Below are 27660 nucleotides of genomic sequence, written 5' to 3' on the forward strand. Positions count from 1 at the left end.
TAATATTAATGACCAGTATGGTACCGTTCCTCCCTTTTTTACAGTGAAATTCGAAACCTTAGAAACTTGGATTATATAGATCCAGAGGCCTTTAAGAACCTCCCACTTTTGAAATACCTGTAAGTATTCAGCACCTGTAAGTTGGCACTTCAGCTTCATAGATGACTCTTTACACTCTCACAGTGTTGTTTCTTATCATTTCATTCTGAAACTGATTGTGATGGTTTTCCTTGTTGCTTTGTTTTAATGACAGAAAGGCAGCTAGGGTAGCAGACTACTTTTGTGAAAAAGGAAAACACACTCACAAATCCATCAATAATTTTGGCATTCTTATTTTTTACATGTCTGGAATAAAGTAACATTTCCTTGGCAAAATTCCACAGCTAGCTTTCTTCTTAGATAAATGCCAGATATTTTTGTAGGGGAAAGTGGAAAGAAGGGACACAATAGAAACAGATATAACTTCTATATTTATGAGATATTTGCACAGAGTTTTAAAGCATACCTGTCAGCTAAATGTAACAAACCCATCCAGAGACACCTGATTTCATATGACCTCTGTGGCAGAAAGAAATCCTGAATACTTCTCTGCATTCCCGTGAGGTTTTTGAAGAACAGCACAGGATAACTAAACCATGAAATTCTAAAATTCTAGCACAAGAAGTAGAGATAAGGAAGATAATATCTTCTGTGACTTTGATTAATGTTTGGAAGACTAGAAAGGTATGGGAAGAAGGGCAGGGGTAGCAGTAGGATCTGAAAGCAATAAAAAGAAAGTCAGAACAATTTCATTCCAGGACAACAGTTTTGAAAATTGAGAACTATATTTTCTAAATTAATTTCCACAGGAGTTCAGGAATAAGGGGCATTAACTATATTCACATTTGAAGACAGTTTCCTTCTCTAGAGCTATTTCAACAGCTCCTAGCCATAATGAAAGATACAGGATTTGGGGTCCAGACTATTATCTGAAGCAGCCTTAATCTCTTCAAGTGAATACAGAGTTACAACTATTTTTTTTCAACATCCTTATATCTTGGACAATTCATTATAAATTAATTGACACTAGAGAGGATGAAATAACCATCCTGCATTTTAAATAAATGCTTTAAATACATTGCTTGTTGTTGTTCAGTGGTCCAATACATAAAATTCTTTCTGTTTTTTCTCTCCTTCAGTGGTATTTTTAATACTGGACTCAAAGCATTTCCAGATCTCACCAAAATCTACTCATCGGATGTGAATTTTTTACTGTAAGTATCTGTCTTCACAGCAGGTTAGACTACTGCCATCCTCAGATCCCAGGAAAACCTATAGTGAAGTGTTCTGTTTTGGAGGAAAATATCCAGTAAGTCTGCCAGAGCACTTTTCCTCAATGGTCATTAGTGTCAAATCTGGACAATGTCAGGTCACCTGGTGCTATATATTTGACCTGGATGATAAATATGAATACACAAGCACATTTCCCTTGAATTAGCCAAAACACATGATGCAGAACTTCTACAGATCTTTTGCTTTTATTTTGGGTTTTGTAATGGCTGTGCCATACATGAGTTAGTCTAAAGTCAGACTAGTGTGACACACATGACCTGATCTGACATGCAGCCTGATAACTTGAAGTCACCCAATCAGCATCCTTCTAACAAATTTATGCTGGCATGGTTGAGCTTACATTACCTGTTTGCTAATACTGCATTTCATTGAGTTCCTACATTGTTGAATCACAACTGGCTACCTGCCTTCATCCTTCTGACCCTGCTCTGCACGCAGAGAGCAGAACTTGACAATCTTGAGAGCAATTGTTTATTATCATACCTTTAAAAAGCACAGTATTAGATGAGCTCACATTTTTAGAAAGACTTCAGTGAAGACTTATTTTATCCAAAATATGTTGCTTCATACAATTAATGATTTAATAAAGAAAATGGAAAATTATTCTTAAAAGCAAATCACCTAAGCTGAGATACTGAAGCGGAGCGTTTAAGGCACTAGACCAGGAGCACCTTGGTTTCATAACAGCCTTAGCAGCAAAGTCAACTCGGGCTGGCACAATATGTCTTTAAAAAAAAAGAAAGAACTACCCATCTCCCTTCAGTCACTCACTCTTTTTGCATAATAGTTGAATGAGATGCATGTTCTTTTAGATTGACATCATAAGCTTTTATGAACATGCACTTAAATGCACTTCTTCAACCTTACCTGTACAGTCACAGTCCAAGTGCAAACCTATAGTACCACAGAAAGACCAAAACACAAGGACTGCCAATTGCCTACTTTTATATGAGATTTCCTAAGTGGAGCTATCTGTCATTAACTGAAGTCTTCATCTGGAAAGAATTTTCCTCCTGTCAAGTTTTGCTAATTTAGTTGGTTCACATGAGGTGCTCTCATAACACAAAGATTTTCACCCTTTCTCTCACCTTAGAACCCATTTACTTTAACTAATTGAAAGAAAACCCCTCCCCTACCTTGTTTTTTAATATGGCTTGAAACAAATTGCAGAACAATTTCTGGAGAAACAGAATGGAAACGCAAATGGGAGTGGGAGCATCTCTCACTATCATCCTTTAAGGTATTTTAGAAACAAAGAGTTCTGTACAAAAAGTAGATGTTTCTTGGTATTAAGCTATCAAAGACAACATCTATCTTTGTGCCTTAACCTGCAGTTTAATTTTGAATTCTGGATTGTAATCAAGCCAAAGGGGAAGAGCAATTCCGATGAAGACTTGCAGGCTGATACAAAGTAAAAGCATCTGGGCCACTAGTTAGTCCTAGAGTTAGCAGTCTTATATTGTTACAGTATTCAGCTGGAAGAGGCTTGACTGCTGGATAGGCTAGGTAAAAGGCTATTAAAAAAATAAAGAAGTGTTATGCTAGAAAGTGACTTGCAAAGACATGATAAATGGCATTGTTTCGGTGCCACTAAGGGAAGTTCTTAGTCAAGAATGATCTGGTGTTGGCAAGGTGAAACTCAGAGCAATGAACAAATGCTGGTTGTTTTGCTGAAGAGTCTAGACCTGTAATGAGCAATGAGATCTTCTCTCCCAAGAATCTTTGGAGACTAGAGATAAGCTTTGTACTATTTTCACTCCATAACCTGGAGCTGCTATGTTTGCCTTGACTGTAGGCCTCCAAGATTGAGACCTGAGTCAGACAGAGCTCTGAGTGGGATTTACTTACATCCGAAGAGATATTAGGGAGTTCCTCAAAGACCAAAAAGGCTTTAGCTTAGATAAAGCTCTACTAGATTGTAAATTAAACTCTACTCTTACAAAGTAGAAAGGACTAAGAACTAAACAGGCTAGATAAAACAGAAATCATTCATACAACCATTGGTGTCTCTGTTTCCAAACATCACAGTGACTTGCTAAGTGACAGATAGCAAAACATTATTTTACTTCTACCTTGAACATTTTTTTATAAATACCATGAACAGAAAAGAAATGTGGGTCTTACATGCTACAGACTTTTTAAATAATAGACCTGCACTTTCAAAGGAGGTATTCCTAAACAGTGCTATTCAATGAACAGTCTTCTTGTTTTGTTCATGAAGAAAAAAAATCTGTTATTGAAGAATAATATGTTTCTGAGTTACGAATAAGGTATAGCTGGGGAAAAAGCATTTTTCTATCACTATTGGTCTTTGAGGTCAAGCAGCTTACAAATAAATAGTTCTTTTGGAAAAGTGAGACAATTGAAAAATGTCAAGCCAAAATAACTTGTGGTGGAAACCACCTACTTGTGAAAATTACTTGGAATGAAAATTGTAGCACAGTTCAGGGTTAGCACATATATATGTGTATATATAGAGAGCACAGAAAAATGAATTAAATTGTTCCTGTCGTGGGCAATTGCTAGGACTTCTCAGCCCGTGGACATTAAGGTCTGGCCTTACTAGACCCTATCTTATTTACCAGTCAAAGAAAACAGAAACTTGCAGAATATTTTGGTTTCCAGACTCTAATGTGATTCAGCAAAAAAAACCAAGTAGAGGGTTCTTCTCCCCCTCTGCTCTGCCCTGGTGAGGCCTGATCTGGAGTCCTGTGTCCAGTTCTGGGCTCCTCAGCTCAAGAGGCACAGGGAAGTGCTGGAGAGAGTCCAGCACAGGGCCACCAAGATGATCAGGGGAATGGAACATCTTTCATACGAGGAAAGGCTGCGAGAACTGGGGCTGTTTAGTCTGAAGAAGAGGAGATTGAGGGGAGATCTTATTAACATTTATAAATATCTAAATGTTGGATGTCAGGAGGTTGGGACACCCCTTTTTTCTATAGTAGCTAGCAACAGGACAAGGGGTAATGGGATGAAGCTGGAACACAAAAAGTTCCACTTAAACATAAGAAAAAACTATTTCACTGTTCAGGTGAGGAAGCCCTGGCACAGGCTGCCCAGGGAAGGTGTGGAGTCTCCTGGATGCAGTTCTGTAAAGTGAAATGCCTCTGTCCTGAATAATATCTTATTTAATATCTTGTCTATGCTTAGCTAGAGAGCAGGATCTGCGCTCTGAAGTCACTTGGGCTAGCTCAGTTGACACTGCAGCATTACTTTGATAATTCTCTGGCTTATGAGACGAGGGACCTGTCTGTGCTGTTAACCACTATAATCACACTGGCTGGCACATCTCCCTAAGACTATAAAACCTACCTACTTTGCAAGCTCACTTCCTGGGTGCTGAAACATGCTTGATTCTTAATTATCCCACATGTATCTTCCAGCCTTAGACATAACTAAACAAATTATTCTACACTTTCATTTCACTATTCATAATAAAACTGTTCTGGAGAAGCTCTATTGAGCAGATGTTTCATTATGATGCTTTGTCTCCTTTTTCAGTGAAATTGCAGATAATCCTTTCATGACTTCAGTGCCTGCAAATGCTTTCCATGGGCTTTGTAATGAATCTCTAACTCTGTAAGTTCTGCCAGTTTAAGTCACAAAGCAATTACCTCTTTCAATCATACAGTAAAATGTTTAAAAACAAAAATCCCTTGTCCTGCTCTCTAATAGTTTGTAACAGAGAAACACCGTAGATGTGTAGTATCCATAATCTAGTTTGCATAAATCCTTTACTTTGACAGTGATTTGAATCAGGCCTGCTGCTTTTCTTTAAACTGGATTGACCAAACACATTTTTGCTTTTGTATGACTGTAATGCCAGTGAATGGTTATACTGGAGAAAATCAAAGGCAAATTTGCAAAATGTCTTTCTGTAAAGCCACAGCACAGTTAGAACTGTACCTAACTTTTTTTTCAACCTGAGTTGTACAAACCATGAAAACTAATGGGTTCCAAATGTCAGAAGAGTTTTACTTCAAGGAAAATTGTTAAATAAAGTAGAATTATGCAATTCATACTTGATGGGACTCACAAGAAAGGGCCAATGGGAATGAAAATGACTGTAATTGGTTATGATCTGAACTAGGGGAAAGAGCTCTAGAATGAAAAAGAATTAATTATAAAAATTCAGGCTGTCTTGACAGTAAGATCAGACCTATTTTTCTGGGTACTCATTTTTTAATCAGCCAAAGCAGAGTTTTGTTTCCTTGGTTCTAGTTTCAGGGTGGGAAAGTTATAGCAAAGTGTTTTATTCTGGTTCTACTTTTGCTATAAGGAGAAAACGATGGCCCACCTGCCACATGGTGTTCTTGATTCAGTTACTGTCAAGTATGCTGCTGGACATTTGTTTGACCTTGCACTATAATTGCTGCTTCTTAAAGAGATTAAAATTTACCCATCCATAAGTGTGCTGTTGCCAAGAAAAATGATACATAAGATGTTGGGTATTCAGGTATTGAAGCAATCCAAAATAGAATAATTTTTCGTTTGTTTGCAGCAAACTCTACAATAATGGTTTTACCAGCATCCAAGGCTATGCTTTCAATGGGACAAATCTGGATGCTATGTAAGTAGCAGATCATTCTCTTATTTCAGGAAAAAAGCATATATCATAAATAGTCTTGTTGGAGGGTCTCAAATACAAATCTTATTCAAATTATTTTTTAAGGAGCAAAGAGAGGATATTCATTTCAGCCAGCCATAAATATGTGGGAGCTTAATGTCTTCTGCAGTGTGCTTTCATTTGATATGTATATTTATAGCTCAGAAATGAAATCATGGCAGGTAATGGCAGTGTAAATTTTCATTTGGCTTGAAGCTACAATAAAATTTCTTCTGTTCAGTAACATTTCTAAGACCATTTGGAAGATAATTATGCTGGTTTACTTACAAGACATTTTATTTTAAGAAGTGTAATACTGATAATGGTAGTGCCCCCTTCACAGACCTGCAAAGAGAGTGATATAAGATGTTGGAAGCAATTCAGAGTAACCAGTGACACTAGAAATGAGGAATGAGGATCTCAAAAGCATGAAGCAACAATTTCAGCTTTCCCTTCACATTTCTATTGTAGTTTCTGGAAAACTAATACTTAATGAGTCGATCCACTTTTTACACCATAACCAAAAGGAAACTTTTCTCTGTAGTGTCCAGTGATAGGACCTAGGGGTAATGGACAAAAGCTGGAACACAAAAAGTTCCACTTAAACATAAGGAAAAACTTCTTCTGTGAGGATTCGGGAGCCCTGGCACAGGCTGCCCAGGGACGGTATGGAGTCTCCTTCTTTGGAGGTTTTCAAGACCCGCCTGGATGCGTTCCTGAGTGACCTGATCTAGGTGGACCTGCTTCTGCAGGGAGGTTTGGACTAGATATCTAGAAGTCCCTTCCAACCCCTACCATTCTGTGATTATGTGAAATCATCTGCCTCAATCATTAAAACAAATCTCAATTCCAGAGGCTCCATTCACTTTGGCAGAGCTTACTCTGGTCCTACAGAGGCTTGATTAAAGAGTCTGGCTGGCAATCTCATGAGTAAAGAGATTTCTTCTTTATAAATGCTTAAATTAACCTGAGAGGCATGAGAATAGGTAAGATTATTTTCAGTACTTTGTTTTAAATTAGGATTAAATTCTATAAGAGCATCCTTCATATGGTCTTAATCTTTCCAAACTGCCTTTTTGTCCCTAAAAGCCAGCTAGACTTCCTAAATTTTGAAAAGGTTTGAATTAAGCTAAATAACTCTGTTAGGTCTTATTTTATTTACATTAGTTCAGTTCCTTTGAACTTTCATATGAGAAAGGGAGCTTTTCGTTATGATCTAGTGCTTCAACTAGCGCCCACAGAAATTGCAAGATGTAAAGTATGGCAAAATTAATCTAGTGTCTTGACTGAATCCCTCTAAGCTCTATATGGAATACATAAAAATTTTCTAAGTCTTACCAATGTATGAAGTGTGTTGCCCCTTCCATTTCTTACATTTTGATGAAACACAGGTTGGAGATGATTTTTCAGCAATTTTTCTTTTTGCCTTTCTGATATTATGCAAGTGCTACTGTTTCTGGCTTCTTTGGAATTTTCCTTACTATTAAAGAATCAAGTCAAAACGTAGTTGTAGAAGATCTGGAGTGTGAAACAGCCCAGTTATTGGACTTGGTGGAAGTATACAAGCAGAAAATACATACCAAGTTCTGCAGATACTGCTTGCTTACTTTCAGAAATAGTTTGTAATTAGTATTCTTTAAGAGTATTACAGTATTCTTTAAGTCTATTACAGTATTCTTTAAGGCTTTAAGGTTAGAGGCCCTTACAAATAGATTTCAATAGACTTGAGAGCTGGGCAATTACCAACCATATGAAATTTAGTAAGAGCAAGTGCCAGATTCTCCACCTGGGATGGGATAATCCTGTTTAGACATACAAACTGGGGAACAAGAGGCTGGAAAGCAGTCCCACAGAAAGAGATCTGGAGGTTTGGGTTGATGACAAGTTGAATATGAGTCAAGAGTGTGCCCTGGCAGCCAAAAGGGCCAACTGTGTCATGGATTCATCCAGCACGGTATCGCAGGTCAGGAGAGGTGATTGTCCGACCCTGCACTGCACTGGTGCTGTCCCACCTCAAGTACCGTGTGCAGTTTCAGATGTCTCAACATAAGGACATCAAACTATTAGACTGTGTCCAGAGGAGGGCAGCCAAGATGGTGAAAGGCCTCAAGGGCAAGACTTAGGAGGAGCAGCTGAGGTCACTTTGCTAGTTCAGCTTGGAGAAGAGAAGGCTAAGGAATGACTTCATGGCAGCCTACAGCTTCCTCAAGGGAGGCATCGGAGGGGGAGACGCTAATCTCATCTCTGTGGTGACCAGTGATTGGATGCAAGGAAATCCAATTGGGCTGCATCAGACAAAGGTCAGATTGGACCTTAGACAAAGGTTCTTCACTGAGAGAGAGGGTGGTCAGTCACTGGAGCACGCTGCTCAGGGAAGTGGTCAGGGCACCAATTCTGAGTTGAAGGAGCATTTGGAAAATGCTCTTAGTCATATGGTTTAGTGTAGGTAGTCCTACAAGGAGCAGGGAGTTGGACTCAATGATCCTTATGGGTCCTTTCCAACCTGAGATATTCTGTGATTCTAAGTGACTCTTTCAAGAGACTGGCTATGATGCACTAGTTCAGCAAATTAAAAAAGAAACCAAAAACAAAACCCCAAACACAAAAGAACTAAAACCTGGCTTACTTTCAGGGCTTTATCTATTGCAGTAAAAAAGGTTTATTACAACAAACAGTTTTCTCCTAATTAAATCATATAACATTTACTTGGAACAAAGCACTACTCCAGATCTGCAAGTCAAACTAGGGAGCTGAACATCAATGGTACAGTCTTTATCTATTCAATAAACTACATTGAAATTTCTAAACTAATTTTCTGAAGTAGGGTTGTTACCATATGCTCAGATAAGGTACAATTTTGCTAATTGCAAGCCTGGATATTTGTTGTTTTTAGCAGCAGCATTAAGTTAATGTAAAAGGCAAATTTATTTTTTTGTATACTGACATTACTAATTTGGTCTCCTGTTTATCTACCACTGTACAGCAAAGAAAGTACTTGTTTTCCACTGGGTCTGATCCAAGGTCCTTTGGACTTGATGAAACTTGGAGCAAAAAGAAACTAAGAGAGAGGGCGTGAGGGAAAAAATTTTAATGGCTTTTCGATGATGACCTCAAGGAGGAAAACAAGTAAAAAAGGAAAGCAATTGTAGGGGTTTTGCCAGGGCCAGGCTTTGGTAGTGGGGGAGTCTACAGGGGTGACTTCCTCAAAGAAAGATCTGCCAGAAGCTTCCCCTATAGCTGATAAAGCTAATGCCAGTCAATTCTAAGATGGACCCCACACCTGACCCAGGCCTGGCCAATTATTGACTGAGGTAACGCCTCTATGAAAAATGTATTTGAGAAGCGGAAGAAGTTGCTGGACAGTTCCTAAACAGCAGCAGCAACAAGGGGTGAGAATGTGAAAACATCTCCCTAGACACCCAGGTCAGTGGAGAAGGAGGGGGAGGAGGGTGCTTAGGCCCTGAGAGAAAGACTCCCCTGTGACCTGTGGTGAGGCCCATGGTGAGGCAGTTGTGCCCCTGCAGTCCATGGAGGCCACCAGATCCACTCACAGCCCATGGAGGACCCCACGCCAGAGCAATTGAATGCCTGAAGGAGGCTGTGATTTCATGGAAAGCTCACCCTGGAGCAAGATCCTGGCAGGACCTGGGAGCCTGTGGGGAGAGAGGAGACCATACCAGAGCAGGTTTGCTGTCAGGACTTGTGATCCTGTGAGGGACTCAGGCTGGAGCAGTCAGGACCCACGTTGGGGCAGGGTGTGAGGGGCTGCCGCCATGGGAAGGATACATGCTGGAGGAGTTCATGAAGAACTGTAGCCCATGGTAATGACCTACACTGGAGAAGTTTGTGAGGGGCTGTCTCCCAAGGGAGGGACCCCCACTGTAGCACTGGGAAGTGTGAGGAGTCCTCCTCCTGAGAAGAAGCATCGGCAAAGTCCATCTGTAATGAACAACCCCCATCCCCATCCAGTTCTCCTCTGAGGGGGAAAGAAGGAGAGTCCTGAAAAGAAGGAGAGGTGAAAGGAGATGTTTTAAGATTCAGTTTTATTTCCCATTTCCCTGCTCTGTTTTGGTTTTTCATTAATAAGTCATAGAATCATAGAATAGTAGGGACCTCCAAGGAAGGAGACTCCACAACCCATCTGGGCAGCCTGTGCCACTGCTCCATCACTCTCACAGTGAAATAGTTTTTTCTTATGTTTAAGTGGAACTTTTTGTGTTCCAGCTTCATCCCATTACCTCTTGTCCTGTTGCTAGCTATTATAGAAAAGAGGGATGTCCTAACCTCTTGACACCCACCCTTTAGATATTTATAAATGTTAATAAGCTCTCCCCTCAATCTCTTCTCCAGACTAAACAGCCCCAGTTCCTTTTGCCTGTGATGCTAATTTTTAAGTGATATCCCTGTTCTTATCTTGACTCTCAAACCTCATGTTATATTTCTTTCTCCCTTGTCCAGTTAAAGAAGGGGAGTGACAGAATGACTTGTTCAGCATCTGGCATCCAGCTAGGGCAAAACTAGTCCAACAGTCAAAAACCATAACTCATTTTCGACAAGTCATTCAAAGACTCCACGTTCCATCGGTAAATCAGGAGACATTTTGAGAATCTAGGAGGGTACCTTCTACCATGCAGTGTGCCTTTCTGCCACTCTTCCAGACTCATGTAATTCAAGGAGATCAAAACAATCAATGCATGTATAGGTTTGGTACCATGTATAAATGGTTTCCATTATCATACTGAATGATTGTGCTACCTAATAAATATTATCATCCAACAATAATCAGTGTTTTATAGCAAACCACAGTATCACTGTGTATGCTTTATAAAGACAGAGATGTAAAGAACCAGGAATGTAGGGCTGCATGACACTTTCACTGAACAGTGTTCATTTGAACCTTGAATCTTTCATTCTAACACATCATTAAGGTCCACGAACTGCATCGCTCCTGCAGACTCCTGCAAAGTGGGAGCTTCTGCAAGACAATTGGTGAGGAAAGAAGATTCTGTAGAACATATTTCCAGTGAATGGCAAAATACATTTGTTATGAGCTTTTATAGAGCTGACTAAATTACTGAAATGGAAGGTGTGCAACCTCAAAACTTAATTGCAAAAATAAACTCCAAAAGAATAAAGTTACTGTGGTATACACTCTCAGGAGTCACTTATAATGCTTGGCTTAGCTCAGAGTCAAGATATATAATGTTGTAGAAAAAACATACTGTGAATCCTTAATACTTCTCATTTACAAGTGCATGTCTTCTGCCTTGTCTCCCTTTCTTTGACCTTCATTTCATAATCCAACAGGATGCATAGCTACACTCCCATGTTACCTGTCCAGAGCCTAATTCATTCTATAGTGGTAATACTTAAATGTGGGGTCAACATATCTTCTCCTTCTTTTTAAGCTCTGCTGACTTAGTTAAGAAACAGAGCTGAAATAAAGGAAGTAAATACTATAAAGAATACATAATTGCATAAGCCTCTGAAGTATTCCAACTAGGAACTTCAATAACTTTACTTGGCTTTTTACTCAGTAACATTTTGGAAGAAAACTTTGCAAAACCTCTCTTTTACCCTAATCTAGCTGTTCATTCTTACTCTATTACTCCCTCTGCTGATAAAAACTTATCAGTGAAATAATTCCGCTTAAAAAAACCCCACAAATAGTATCAAGAAGGATGTGTCCAGATACAATACAGGAGCTAGCATGAATGACCTTTGACTAGGGAAGATGAGAAATGTAAATTTTTACACTAAAAAAAGAAACGTGTGTAGAACAATGTCTGTTGAAATAAGTGGTCAGCATTTTTCATTCATAACTTTAGTCTCAGAATTAAAAACACTTTTGGTAAAAATGAAATGTTTTGCAAAGGTACAAACAACCATTTTACAGTTTTTTATCTCAGTTGAACATTTTAAATATTTTTGATATTCAGGATTTTGGTTTTCTTTTGTCATGTTATGCTTTTCGTGTTTGCCCTGTACTTTCAAAACGGAATCCCTAAAGAGCTCTCAAAATGCCCGCCATACTTTAACTTTATCCTTTTGTTTATTTTTAAGGTAGCTTTCTCATATACATGTATTTCTCTTTTTTGGAGCCTAGAGCTGTGGTATACACTTCAGCTTCTTTGGTGCTGTAGAGTTACTGAACCTCAGTGGTGGTTGCTGAACATACCCGGTAGTTGCTCTTATAAAAGAGACTTTAGACTGTAGCATTTTGAAACAGAGCATGTATGTCACTCAAACTCAAATCAACAGTTGCTTTTCCTCGTCCACTCTAACCTGTTGCTGTAAGAAGCATGCATTTATAATGCTTGAATACTCAGTATCTCTGTCATGCCTTGATATGATATTGTCTTGTTTTACAGAGCAGTTGAAATGCCCTGTTACTGTCTCATGTCCTCAGAAGATGTTGCTCAGTATACTGCAGTCATGTTGTTTTCTGGTGGGGCTGAGACTTAATGCAATATTTTTCCCACTTACTCCTGGATCTTGAGTCCATAGAGACTATACATCATAGTCTAGGTACCTCACTGATCTGATTTTATTAAAAAAAGAAGAAAAAAAAAGCCTTATTTTACTTACAGTACTATGAAATCATCAGCATATCCTACTCCAGATTCAGCATTTACTACTCCAGATTTTCTGCATTCTTTGCCCTGTGGTATTCAGGTCTGTCTGATTGTATTGTCTTCCATCAGCTTTCCAAAATGGCTATTATTCTAATGTCCCCACTGTGGTTAGATATTCCACTTCACTCATGTGATTTCTAAGATTTTCAACATTTGTTTAGACACGTGGGTACCACTGTTGTTTTCTGCAGTGTACTCAAATGGCATGTGTATATATATATATATATTATATGTGTGTGTATATCTATCTATATATATATATATATATATTTACGAAGGTTTTACTCTTTCCATTTGGAAGAGGTACCTACCAAAATAAAAGGGCTTTCACAACTGAAATCAATTGGCACCAAGAAATGGTATGTTCTAATGGGCCTGACTCATCTATGTGAAAACTGGCAGCTAACGCTGCAGTGCTTCCTTGGTAACACATGGTTATGAACTTCCAAAAGTCTCTATCTGGCTGTTACTGTTTCTAAGTGTGAAGATTTTTGTTGTGTAGGTAAACTATTACATTTCAGGTTTGTTAGTCACTTTGATGTTCTGATATTAGGATGAAATATTTCAAAATTGCACAAGCAATTTTCTGGTTGAATAATAATGTCTAGTTGCTAAAGCAGACAGATTTTTATTAGGACAGTCAGCTTTTTGTGTCCTTCAGAACTACAACCTAGATGTTATAATCTTGGATTAGTTGTTAGCTCTTGCTCTGGTTTTAATTTTTGTATTAGATCTGCAGACAGATTCATGAGGAAATTTCTGAACTGAAGCAAAAGCTCACAACAAAGGTGATTAGATTCTCATTTATAGAATATAAAAGTCAGTTCTCCAAAAATACAAATGTCAAGTGATACTAGAATGCCATATATTCCTCAAGAATGAAAGCTTATTTCAAACAATAGCTGAGAAGATGAAGCAAGCTATTTTCCTCTGTAAGAAACAAGGCTTTATGCATGGATAATATCAAATGAATAAATGCTAGAAGTGTTACTCTGGCTTGGCTCCCTAAGACTGAACTGTGTAACCCAGCTGAAGTGAATTTACTTCACATTTATCACTACGGTGATCAGTATAAGCTTATATCTAGTGAATGTTATGGAAAATTTGCCAATGACTTCAACCAGGACCAGGTTAGAAACTTTACTTGATTTTTTTTCCAAGCCAAGAAACAATTGCTCAAACTTTATTATTTTTACAGCAAAACCTCAGTTTAGCTCTCTGAATCTGAATGACTCTTCTGGCACCAAGATAAAGTATTGGCCTTCTGCACTTTTCTGAGTCCATTCAACTATCTCCATAGGCACCACCTCATATGGTGTTCTTGGTACAGAACTTAAAATTAGGAAAATTTTTACTTTTGTATCTTTGCCACTAACTGGCACAACAGGCACAGCAACTTCATGGACACCCTCTAAAATCTGTTGTGACATCCTTTCTATTGTTTTTTTTTGCCTTCCTAGCTTCATGTTTGTATTAGTTATAGTACCAAACATCCCTCTCTGCTTGAGATATTATTGCCTACATCAGTGGTATCAAATTATTTCTGATTTCATTTAATTAATTCTTTCTGGTCTGGGCCTCTTACCATTTCTGTGTCAATTGCACTCTGAAATGTTATGAAATTCCTCCTTTTAAGATTATTGTGTTTAAATTCTGAGCAAAGTCACCTGGCCTCGCTTGTTGGTTTTCTCTTGTTTCCCTCTTCTGCTGCTGATCTTATCACTGGGGATTTTCTCTGCTTTTATCTACCCTGTGAAATATAATCTCCATAAGGCAGTCTGCCTGTGAGCCTTGCCAAGTTTCTGATCTTTACCTGGATTGAGGACCCCATTTTCTTCCTTTTCGGCAATGCTTTACGGTCATAATGTGCATTCATCTTCTTTTTCCTCATTCTTGCACTACGAGGCCTCACCAGCCCTGTGTGCTTGTTGGTGAAATGTCAAACAATCCTGATGTTCATAGAGCTTGGGCCTGGGTCACCCACTTTTGTCATGCTCATGTCACTATGAGTTCTTCTTCCTGTTTCAAGTGGACCTGAGCTACCTAAAATAGTGCAGTCTGAACAGGTCTGAACCTGTTGTTGCTCCTAGATTGCAGCCTTGTGCTTTAGCCTGTGGTTTCTTACTGGAGCCATTAGACTTTACCTTTTCCACTATACAGAAAACTGACAATTTATAAATGTCACAGTCACAGGTACTAGGAGTCTTTGTGCCTGGGCACCGTGGTCCTTCAGGGCATTGGTCATTTTGCCATCGTTTCATCAAGTGGAATGCACAATTCCCCTTCACAATTTCCTGGGCAATTTTCTGCATTGTCCTCTGTAATGAGTTGCCTTGCATTTTGCTCCAAAGCACAGTCCTGCAGCCATACCATTCCCTTTGCTGTCTTGGTTCAAACTTCTCATCATGATACAGAAACAAAATATCTGGGCAGTTTTCTCTCCTTGCTTATGTAGTTATTCTCAGCCAAAAGCTAGATCTTCCTCCATGCTCCTCCAGGGACTACTATATTTAGTAGATGATTCTTAATCTCATAACAGGATTTATATTTTCATCTAACTAAAGTTAAAAAGCAGGACTAGGTTTGATGCCTGCAAGCTGTTTCTCTTGTATACATTGTGACAGAACTTGATTTAACTAAGTACAAACACCACCAAATTATCACAGTAGTATCCAGGTGTACACATACATATATATGTACGTATCATAACCTAATCTTCAGGCTCTTTTCATTCCTTAGCTAATTCAGCATATTCCTGTCTGTGTGTTTAAATCAAGCTGCTTATAACTGCAGTCCTCTGCCCTTCTGGCTGACCAGGAAATTAACATGCCTGTTGAGTTTTGTGAAGTACTTTTTGGCTTGACAGTTGTTCCAAACCCACATTTTTAATCAAATATACCCAACTAATACACACAAGCTGGCACCATATGCATAGAAACAATGCTTATTTTTCCATTTCATCTAATTCTTTGTATATCTGCTCTTCAGAGAACACCATAAAATGTGCTCACTGCCATACACTCACTGTGACTCTGGCCGAAAAGCAAGCTGCTTGTGCTCTTGCTGCACCTGCAGATTCCTTAATTTATGCTTTCTCTTTGTACACCTGCAATTGTGAAACTACTGAAACCAAGTATTTCTCTCAAGTCTTTCTACAAAAATCACAGAATCTATTAGGCCATTGAGAACAGACGTGTTGGACAGAAATGTATACTATAGCCTCTCTAAAGTAGTTTGGAACTTGATTAAACTACTTGCAATAATAATCTATGTATTTATAAATTTCTCAAACAGCAGTTTCAAACCATGGCAAATGGGAATCCAGCTAAGAAAATATATAATACAGATTCATTTGAGATCAGTCACTTTTAAATCTAAACCCACAGAGCTGAATTTAACAGTGATTGTTCCACTTGGGTTACATTAATTTTTTGAGTGTTCAGTATCTTTGCATTGCCTGTCTTTAATCATGTATGTTTAACTCAACCTATAAATTCCCTGCTTCCTGCATCCACACTTTCTTCTATGCCAGTTTCTAGAGTGATGAGAATTAATGTTGGTCCTTGATTACATGAATCATATAATGATAGGAGAAATTTGCAAATTCCATATTTCAGGAAAACATTGGCTACTCAGGAAATCGTTCACTGTTTTCCAAAGACTCTAGAAATTTTTTTAACATAAGTTTTATATTATTTTTTCCTTCAGATTTATCCTCCTTCTCAATCCCTCTTTTGCTTTTCTTGTAAGAAAGTTTCTCAACTGTTGGCCAGTATATGGGAGCCTCGACTTGGCTATGGAGATTCTAAAGCACTTAAAGTTTTTATTGTTGAAGTCAAAACAAAGAGGGAATTATTTTCGTGTTTGTTCATGATGTGTTCCTACAAGTATCATGAAATTCTCCATACCTCATTCTGATGAAAGCAAGCAACCCATTTCACCTCATCCTCACACATTTACATGAAGACATGGCGTGTATGCATGTATCTCTATAGATATGACAAAGAAAGAAAAAGAATTTGGAGCAAAGATAATTTCTTTTGCTAAACTATTTCTTTATTATTTGGTGAGGAATTTAATTTATTTTCAAAATGGCAAACCTGTATTTTCTACCCTGGTTACACAGAAAATGAAGTAACTGATTATGCATTGATACCTTGTTCACGACAGGATGTCCCTTATACATATTGCTTTTGTAAATCTGTTTAGGCAAGCAAACTGAAGATGATATTTTTCAGTCTATGGATAACCACAGTGTTTTGTTTGTTTCTGTAGCTATCTGCACAAGAACAAATACCTGGAAGTTATCAATGATGATGCATTTCTGGGAGTGTACAGTGGACCAACTCTACTGTGAGTAGGAGAAAATAGCCTGAGAAGTCTGACCAATACAGCCCTTCCATATCCCCACCTTGGCTAGTATAAACAACTTGGTTTATTTTAATAAATAATTTGATAAGTCATTTTTGGTTTAGGCATCTAGCTGTTGTAAGCTGCCATGGAAATTTGTGGAATTACATCTTCCTCAAAAGAAAGTTCTATTTACAATACTCTGTCCTTTTTAAAACTAACTCTATGGAAAATGATTGCCAGAAGATAAATATTCTTTATCTGGGGCAATGAATGGCATTACTTATAGTGGGAGGAGTATAAAGAAAACCAAAAAAGGAACATTTATGGAGCTCAAAAAGCAGATTCTGTCTTGCCTGTCTACTGAGTTGGAGAAATTCATCATATTTGGAGTTCCCCTCATGCACTTCTGAATTTATGGTTGATGGAATGTCTGCCACACAGGCCTATCATTTACTTGGTTTTTTTCTGATCAGGATTTCAGCAGCAACAGCAACTTGTAGGCTGAAACACTGACCTTGTATCCACTTTATGGAGTACTTTTCTTCTATTTTGGCCTAAAAGAAAAGAATGAGAAACATCTAACTCGAAAGAATTGTGCTTGGCTGTATCTATGATATGTGAGTTTGGCCATGCTCTCAGACCACTTGGATGGTAGATTTAAGTATTTAAAAAGTCATATAAAGTTTTTAAAAATAATTTGCAGTTTACAATAGCAGAGGAAGCAAGGAATGTGATCACTGAATAGAGGAAAACAGATGCCAATAATTCTGATTCCTTTGTCACTGCTGTATATTCATATGTATGTGGATAGATACATAGATTGCTCCCTTTAGGAAACTACTTTAACAGTATAATGCTCTCCACCTGAAAATGAAATCTTGGCTAGGATTCAGTAATTCAGTGGACCTGATTTACTTAGTGCACCAACAAGAGCTGTTGCCTAGAGCACAATTTCAACAGAATACAACAAAAATACAATCAGGCTCATTATTCAATTAGCTTTTTGCAAAACATACAGTCCCATTTCAGAATATTACTGCCATAAAAGATACATATGAGTAATTAATTCTCTTTAGAAAGCAGAAGTGCTCTTTAAAGCATCATTTTCCATTCTAAGAATGGGTCCCACCTTAAGACATTCTGTTCTGTTCCTGCCACGAAACAAAAGCAAGTCTTCAAGCAACAGGAGCACTCTGCTAATCAAACAATGCAAATTTGTAGATCTAAAGAATCTTTCAGTAGGTAGAAATAATACCTGTAGTCTATGACCATCTATAACATATTGTATGCTTTATTAACTCCTGTAGTAATGCAGTACTCAGAATCTGTGTATGATTAGGTAAAAATTTTGAGTGGTACTATGATGCATTCAAACTTATTTTCTCAATTGTCTTTTAATTTCTCATTATTACTTGATTTCATCCTACAGTCACGTTTCCAGCTGTGAAAAAGGTTATCAATGAAAGCTATTATCTCTTATATTTAGTCCTGGACTTCTGACTCATAAAAACAATGAAGAATTAGACTAAAAAATTATAACCCAGAAAAAAAATCACATCTGAGCAACAAAATATCTGTTTAACACTGTGTCAAACACTTGGTCTTGTGTCTGAACACTTGGTTCAGAAACTCTTAAATCTTATATCTCTTAAATCTTAAGCTATGTTTTATTCCCACATTCATTTGAAGCTCTCCAATCTCTCTGCACATTCAATCTAATATGTACCTTTCATGGAAGATAAGCAACAGCCTGTAAACATCACACAAGATTTACAAGAAAGCATGTGAGAAAAATCCAAGCCACCTAAGAAGCCACACTGTTAAATTTGGCTGAGTGTGCTTTGGTTGCTGTTACGCTCCACAGTGCAGAGCTCTGCAGGCAGATCACTTCCAGTACCTGAGTGAGCTCTAGACCATAGCTACTTCAATGCTAAAGTTTGGCCTGGATCTAGGCTAGAAGTGAATTCTGCAAGCACTTTACCATAATTGTGAATATTTGAATCCAGGAGTGTGACTGCCTGGTTGCCCTATCAGCCTTTGTGGGGGTTTGTCAAAGCCTTGTGGAAGTCCCAGGATACCCTGAGCATATCTTAATCACAACATTCAGAGACGTTTGTAAGTTACAGTGCTTATTTTTACAGAAGCCCTTTCCATGCTGATTTCTGCCAGGTATATTGTATTTCTTGGTGGCTCATTTGCTGCCTTCCTGCAGGGGGCTAGGTTGGAGTTACACACCTCTTAGCAGTCCAACTACCTTCTCCTTCAGCTGCTTCAGAACTTTTTGGTGAAAACCATCCAGTCCTTGTGCTTTGTTATCATTCATTTCATCCATTTCCCGTCTCACTTCTTTTATAGTCATCTCAATTTGAGACAGATCCTCTTGATAAGTCTATCAGATCTCTTGCCCGTTTCCTTGTGTTTCTTTAGGGTTTTTAATGTCCCTAGAGAAGGAGACTCCACAACCCATCTGGGCAGCCTGTTCCAGTGCTCCCTCACCCTCACAGTGAAGAAATTCTTTGTTATGTTTCTTTGGAACCTCTTATGTTCCAGGTTATACCCAAGCTTATACCCCTTGTCCTATCATTGGCCATCACTGAGAACAGCCTGGCTCCATCTTCCTGAAATCCACCCTTTACGTATTTGTAAACATTCATGAGGTCACCCCTCAGTCTCCTCTTCTCCAAGCTAAAGAGCCCCAGCTCCCTCACCCTTTCATCAGAAGGGAGATGCTCCACTCCATCATCTCTGTGGCCCTGTGCTGAACTCTCTCCAGCAGCTCCCTGTCCTTTTGGAACTGAGGAACCCAGAAATGGACACAATATTCCAAGTGCAGTCTCACAAGGACAGAGTAGAGGAGGAGGAGAACCTCTCTTGTCTTACTGCCCACAGCCCTTCTAATAGCACTGACCTGATACTTGCAGAGAGGACTCCAAGATTACAGTTGGAGAAGACCTTTAAGATCATCAAGTCCCACCAGTAACCTCACACTGCCTAGCTCATCACTAAACTAAACCATGTCCCTCAGCACCTCATCTATGTGTCTTTTGAATATCTCCAGGGATGGTGACTCCACCACCTGGGCAGCCCATTCCAAAGTTTAATAACCCTCTCAGTGAAAAAGATCTTCCTAATGTCCAACCTAATCCTCTCCTGGTACAACTTGAACCCATTTCCTTGTGTTCTATCATTTGTTACTAGAGAGATCAGTCTCCACTTCACTACAACTCCCCTTCAGGTTGTTGTAGAGAGTGATCGTATCTCCTCTCAGCCTTCTCCTCTCCAGGCTAAACATCCCCAGCTCCCTCAGCCGCTCCTCGTAAGACTTGGTCTCCAGACCCTTCACCAGCTTCATTGCTCATCTTTGGACACACTCCAGCATGACAAGGTCCTTCTTGTAGTGAGGGGCCCAGAACTGAACACAGTATTCAAGGTGTGACCTCACCAGCACTGAGTACAGGGGGACAGTCACCTTCTTGGAGTGTTATATAAATTAAACCCTTCTTGTCATCTGTGTACAGTTAAGTCTGCTTTTGCCTAAATGCACTTCACATTCACCAGTATTGTGTTATGTAAATTTCTTCACTGCTTAGTCATTCAGTACTGCAAGATCCTTCTTAATTCTTTAGACATTCAGCTTTATCTTTCAATACCTTGTATTATTTTGTGTCAGAAACAAGTTTTGTTGCAACTACTCTCATCTTCTTTTCAGACTGTTTATGAATATTTCAGTAGTATGAGCGTTAACCTGGTCTTTATAGGCCTTTGCTGCAATTATGTATATATTCAGATACTAGTTGATTTACATTCTTCCTTTAGCCTGAAAACTTACCATCTGTTCTCAGGCTTTTCCCCCCATTCACTTTATTTTTTTAAATTAATCCAGAAAAGTCATTCATTCCCCTGGTCACATAGTAGATCACAGAATCACAGAATGGGTGGGGTTGGAAGGGAACTTAAAGATCATTTCGTTCCAAGCCCTTACCATGGGTAGAGACACCTTCCACTATACTGTATCCAACCTGGCTTTGAACACTTCCAGATTAGTTACCTCAACAGCCCTTGATTTTGTCAAGACTTTACAGAAATCCCCACTGATTGTACAATCAGGATCCTCTTTCTCCATAAGAACTCCCAAAAGAGTTTGTGAGGTGTCATTTCCCTTCTGGAAAGTCTTAGCACCTCCCATTACACAGCATTTAACCATGTTCCCTTCCTGCAGGTAGCTGCCACCACCATGAGGACTTGATGGAGACCCATGGGGGTTGCTGAAAGGCCAGCCTTGTCTTGGTAAGATCTAGTCCAAGATCTAGTTTACCAAGATATTTTGCATCAGAAGGAGAGAGCTCTATGATACGAAGAAATTAGTGAAAACAAAAAAGGAGCAGGCCACTAAGTTGCTTAAGAGATTGGAGCATCTGTGATAGAAGGATGAGCTGAGAGAGTTGGAAACATTTAGTCTGAAGAATTGAAGAGTAAAGGGAATCTTATAAGTGTGTATAAACACTTGAAAGGGGTGGGAGGGCAGGGAACTGGGAAGATGGAATCAGGGTCTCCTCAGTGGTATCCAGTGACAGGTCAAGACGCAACAGGCACAAACTGAAATACAGGAGAGTCCATTTCAACATAAGAAGAAACTTCTTTATTGTGAGAGTGGCTGAATTCTGGAGCATGTTGCCAAGAGCTGAGGCTGTGGAGTCTCCAATCCTGGAGACACTGAGAAGTCAACAGGACACAGTTCTGAGCAACCTGCTCCAGGTAACCTTGCTTTGAACAGGGAGATCAAACTGGGTGATCTGGAACTAGCCTGATTCTGTAGATTAAATTATAGCAGGCAGCTATCTTCTAAGATAGCTCTTTTAAGAGTCAGCTCAGAGCCTTGGTAGCAACATGTACTACCTATCCAAAAGGACTCCAGAAGAACAAAAAAAAATTATGTCATTGCAGTCAACTAGTTGTGGCATATTCAAATACGGATGATGGCAAAAAAGCTATTAGAGGTAAAAAAGCCCTCCTGCAGAAAGAGGAAGCAATTTCCAACTCAATTTAAAAACAAACACAAGCAAATAAAATTTTAAAAAGCAGACCAAAGCCAAGTGCTTTAGAAGCAATTTGTTTAAAGCATAAAAACAGCAGTAATTTTCTTTTAGGCGCAAGAAACCAGTCAGTGGGTGAGACTTACAAACAGCATTCTTGTGAAACAATGCATAGAAAAAAGCAGAATTTTTTATTACTCATTATAAGGGCGTTCATGATGAAAGTGCTCAAACAATGCTCCTACTCTAGAACCCTTGTTTACAGGTTTAGTTCTTTACCGAATATAACTCTTGACTTCAAGGGTCAGTAGACAAGGCTTTGGGACAGAGCAAAAAATAAGTGTGAAACCCTAGCAGGACCAGATGATGTTACCCTAGCAGATCTGCTGGAAATCCACTTTGTTCACAAACTGTACAATATATCTGCTGAGGTGGACTCAGCACCAGAGAATCAGAAAGCAGCAAACATAATACTACATTTCAGACAGTTTCAGGATGGACTGAGATAGAAGATTTTCATTTCAGTTTATGAAGAACACTGTTTTAGTAATTAGAACACTTGCTATGGAACTATCCCATTAGGTTAAAATTAGTCTAAAGAGGTCCAAAGGAAAACAGGTCTTGCAATGGAAGATGTAATTTCATTAAAGAATTGTTAAAGCTTTATTTTTGCATGTGCATTTGTATCTGGTTGGCTTCATAGGTGTTATTTTAAAAGCCCTGGTATTTCTTTATCATCCGTATTCTGCACTATGAAACATTCAAGAACTTTAAAAAACAAAGAATAATCACAGGAAGGATTAATATCCTACTTGAACTGGAATGCTATCAGAACCATCATGAAATCCTCACCTCCTCTGCATTTGATGTTTGCTCTAGATTTTTGTGAAATTCCTACATTATTGTGAGAATCTGAAAAAAACATTCCGATCCAGTTGCTGGATATTCTGATGTTTGTCTTTTTCTTCCTTTGCCTAGGGATGTCTCCAGAACAGCCATTGCTAACCTTCCAGCCAAAGGACTGGAAAACCTTAAGGAACTAATGGCCAAAAATACATGGACTTTAAAGAAATTACCAGCTGTAAAGGTGTTTCTTCAGCTAATGCGAGCTGACCTGTCGTATCCAAGTCACTGCTGTGCTTTCAAGAGCTGGAAAAAAAACAGTGGGTGAGTTTCACTAACTAGCTTACATTCCATTTTAAAGTATGTAAGTGAAGACAATGTTTTAGCATTAATATAAAGTTATGATTTGTAGGACATTTTCCAACAGCTCCTCCTTTTGTTGAGCTCAGAATTAAAGGGTAAAATAAACCAGGAAAAAGATAAAACACAGAATGTGCTGTAGCAATGCCTAGAAATGGAAGTTTTGGAGGGGTTAGAGCCTTGTGTCTCATTTTCTAACTCAAAAGCTCAGAATAAATTATTCTGTAATAACCCCCTAGACAGATTATTTAAAATTCCACTTGGGCAGGATTTCCGGAGTCCCATCAGAACAGGTGCAGATAGCTTCTGGAAAGAAAGAAAGTACACTTATAGCTGTCCTGATGCAACACAGTGACTCATCTGCTGTTGAGCAGGGAGGGAGGGAAGGGGGATGAGTTACTGTGATTAACAACAAAATTTTACTGCAGAATGCAAACACATTGTAAATGTTTCCAAAGTTTAATAAGGTTCAGAGACTTCTTATCCAGGCTAGCCCCTGATTTAGGAAGACAGTCTCAGTCTTCACTATTGCAGTATTTGTAATGGAGTGCACAGTATATTAAAAATATGCTGTGGTAATTATATGAACTATTCAATAATAAACTCACAAATCAATGACACCATTACAATGGACTGGGAAAGTGAGAACAGAAATAAAACAGAGGAGTAGAGAGATTCAAAACCTGGACAGGAAAAATATGCAGAAAGAACCCAGCACAGCCTAATACCTGTAAAAACAAGTATATGCTTGCCTATTAGCAGAGATGGAAATTTCTCAGACTGAACTGTATACAATCTCAAATTCTGCACATCTGGAAACTGGAAATGCTAAAGGTTATGTGACAATGAATCACAGTGATCAAAAAATTCAATGCCACATTACAATCTTTTTCCTAGTAAAAAGTATGAACAATTTTTGACTACAAATACAGGAGCATCACGCCATGAGGTACAGGATTTCCAACCACTATGCCAGTTTACAGCTACAGCAGTTAGCTGTAAAGCACCTGCAGAAATTATACAGAACTGTCATGGTTTAGCAAGGAGCAGCTTTTGGCTTAGTAACAGGGGGAGCGGGTTGCAGTGAAGACCCGGTAAAGAGTTTGTGGACTCTCCCCCAGCTCCTGGGTTCACACCCACCTCCGGCCCGGCTGGGCCAATCTGGCGCCTCTGCCATCACTATTTAGGGGACGGGAATTTGAAGTGCTGGCAGGAGGTGTAAGAGTGATACAAGATGGAGATGACCACGCGGACTCTTCAGCCAGAGAAGGGGGAAGGAAGGAGAAGCAATAGACCAGAGACCCCTCTGCAAGCCGTGGCGAGAATGCAGCTGTGCCCATGCAACCCATGGAGATCCATGGCAGGACCAAGAGTTACCAGCAGCTCCATGCAAGTGAGCCCGGGCGAGGGACTGTGTGGGGAGGCAGCCATGGCCCAGGCCGTGCTGGAGCCTGCACGTCGCAGAGCAGCCCCACACGAGAGGCAGAGAGGAGCTGCAGCCTTTGGGATAAATGCACGTTGGAGCAGCCCGTGCAGGGCTTGCAGGGAGGATGGGTGCAGAGCCCACCTGTCCTGAGGAGGGATAAACAGCAGAAGCTATCGGGAACTGACTGAAACCCCCATTCCCTGCAGCCCTGGGCCGTTCAGGGGAGGAGGAGGTAAAAACACCTCGATCAAGGCTCTGAGCCCGGGAAGAGGGGAGGTGTGGCAAGAAGGTGTTCTTAAATGGCTGGTCGGACTCTTCATTGTTGTACTATTCTGTGTTGTTTATTTTGGTTATGTTTTGGGGTTTTATAGTTATGCTTTAGTTGATGTTGCATTAAATTATTTTCTGTTTTCTTCCCCAAACCGAGTAGCCTGGTCTGTTTTGTCCTGAACCTTAAGCGGCAATTAAGCTCTCCCTGCCCTTCGGCAATTCTCAGCCTCTTCGGTACTTGAGGCTAATCGTGGTCTTTGTTCCCTGATGGGCCTAAACCAATACAAGAACAGAAATTAAAATTATGGAAGTTCTGAGAGAAAGTAGTGAGCAAAAATGAAAAAGAAACTAATAGCGTATATTAACTAAGAAGTCATCAAGAGTAGGTAAAAGTCTTGTTACCTACTAAGAATGTAGACCTCAAGGAGGAAGAGGGATTATGGGTGCTGAATGTAGACCCAAGGAGGAAGAAGGATTATGGATGCTGAACAAGCCAAATTACTACTGGGGGTAACTGAGAGCAAAAGAGAAAAGGAAAATACAATTTAAAAAAAAAGAAAGCACAGAAATGCTCAAGCTTTGCATTTGCTATATGTTCTGTTAACAGAAATATATCTGGTCACATTTTTATAGTTGGTTTTATTCGTTTCATGGTGTTTTCAAGTGTTCCCTTTGTTTACTCACTGCACTCCAGTCAGACTGCAAACACCAGTGGTGATTTGTCTCTCTGCTCTTTCAGAATCCTGGAGTACCTGACATGTAACCAGAGCGGCAGTCACAGCTTTCGTGAGAGAAGATCAGTCAAAGCTCTCAGAGGTCCATTTGACAAGGATTATGCAGAAGAATATGCAGACCATGCTGATACTGTCTATGACAAAAACACCGAGTTGACAAATTTTCATGACAATTCCCATTATTACATTTTTTTGGAAGAGCACGGAGAAGGAAATCTTGGGTTTGGCCAAGAGCTCAAGAATCCTCAAATGGAGTATGTCCAGACCTTTGACAGTCATTATGACTACCCTGTCTGCAGAGGCAGTGAAGACGTAATATGCACTCCAGAGCCCGATGAGTTTAATCCGTGTGAGGATATAATGGGATATCAATTTCTGAGGATTGTGGTGTGGTTTGTGAACCTACTGGCGATTCTAGGTAACATTTTTGTCCTTTTCATCCTACTCACCAGCCATTATAAACTGACTGTACCACGCTTTCTGATGTGTAACTTGGCCTTTGCCGATTTTTGCATGGGGTTATACCTCCTCCTGATTGCTTCAGTGGATCTCTATACCAGGTCAGAGTACTATAACCATGCTATAGAGTGGCAGACTGGGCCTGGTTGCAAGACAGCTGGCTTCTTCACAGTGTTTGCCAGTGAACTTTCCGTGTACACACTGACCGTCATCACCCTGGAGCGCTGGTACGCCATCACCTTTGCCATGCGCCCTGATCGCAAGATCCGCCTCCGGCACGCCATGGTTATCATGCTGGCAGGGTGGCTCTCCTGCTTCCTCCTGGCCCTTCTGCCCCTGGTTGGAGTCAGCAGCTACAGCAAAGTCAGCATCTGTTTGCCTATGGACACTGAAACACCGGTGTCTGAAGCCTATGTTGTCTTTGTTTTGATATGTAACATCATTGCTTTTGTCATCATTTGTGCCTGCTACGTAAAAATCTATGTAACTGTGCGAAACCCTCAGTACAAGTCAGGGGACAAAGACACTAAAATAGCAAAGCGGATGGCTGTGTTGATTTTCACTGACTTTCTGTGCATGGCTCCCATCTCTTTCCATGCTTTATCAGCCATTATGAATAAGCCGTTGATAACTGTCACCAATTCCAAGATTTTGCTGGTACTTTTCTACCCGCTCAATTCTTGTGCCAACCCTTTTCTTTATGCTATTTTCACCAAAGCTTTCCGAAGAGATGTGTTTATCCTGCTAAGCAAGTTTGGAATATGTGAGCATCAGGCTCAAGTCTACAGAGGTCAGACCATCTCAGCCAAAAACAGCAGCGGCTCTTATGGGCAGAAAATCAGTCGAGGGATAGGCCAGATTCTTACAAGCATTCAAGACCCAGTCAACGATTACCTTCCTGCTGTGACAACACAGAACCACATTCTCATGGAAGAATGCATGCAAACTGAACTATAACAACTCAAAGCATCACAACCACCATCTGCTCAAGAGGTGGTTGTGCATACAGGGATCGAGTGAGAGGATGACATATTCTCCATATCCTTTTTTCCTGGCCTGTCTGTTGTGATGTCTGAAAGTACCTTTGTGGTGGTCATCTTTTAGACAAGTCACTCACTTGAACCTCTCGTCTCACACTCTTACCAATGCAGGTCAAAAGCTACTGTTCTGATGATAATGCTGGAAGTAGGTGTGAATGCTCTATCCAAGTAGGAAAACACAAAATATACCCTCATCTAAAACAATTAAGGGAGCAAGAGGCTAAACATAAAACTTGGGGGTGCTTGTATGGCTAAAAAAGGACATCATTTTTTATAATTGAGATTTTTTTAAAAAATAAAGATTGAAGTTCTCAAATGCAAACTGCCTATGTGTCAAAAGGTTCAACTGGTTTTCTAATAAATGTCTAAAACTTCCACCAGGGCCTAAAATGAAACAGACCTATTCTGCTTCTGTCGTCCTGACCTAAAGGGAAGCTACTCATCTCCTTGCAGTTCTTGGTTTAGTTGGGCAAAGTGAGAAAAAAAACCTCTTCTCATTGCCTTTATAGTGGTAGAAGGCAAATGTCATTGATTTTGTGGCCTTTATGGATTATGTTCATAACAGGTAA

At 39.5% G+C, this 27660-nt stretch overlaps 1 protein-coding gene across 2 annotated transcripts in view; it reads left to right on the forward strand.

Moving 5' to 3' along the window:
• TSHR (thyroid stimulating hormone receptor) overlaps positions 1–27398 on the forward strand; it is a 63886-nt gene extending 36488 nt beyond the window's left edge. Inside the window, exons 4-10 of one of the 2 annotated variants that reach the window (XM_061997885.1) lie at positions 45–119; positions 1179–1253; positions 4834–4911; positions 5834–5902; positions 16849–16926; positions 22938–23126; positions 25598–27398. In XM_061997885.1, coding sequence (XP_061853869.1) covers positions 45–119; positions 1179–1253; positions 4834–4911; positions 5834–5902; positions 16849–16926; positions 22938–23126; positions 25598–27008 — 1975 coding nt within the window. In that variant the 3' untranslated portion in view covers positions 27009–27398. The remainder of the gene's footprint in view (positions 1–44; positions 120–1178; positions 1254–4833; positions 4912–5833; positions 5903–16848; positions 16927–22937; positions 23127–25597) is intronic. The other variant, XM_061997886.1, reaches the window with a different exon arrangement.
• Positions 27399–27660: the final 262 nt, after the last annotated feature.

The sequence above is a fragment of the Colius striatus genome, chromosome 6 (assembly GCF_028858725.1).
Source record: "Colius striatus isolate bColStr4 chromosome 6, bColStr4.1.hap1, whole genome shotgun sequence".
Taxonomy (NCBI): Eukaryota; Metazoa; Chordata; class Aves; order Coliiformes; family Coliidae; genus Colius; species Colius striatus.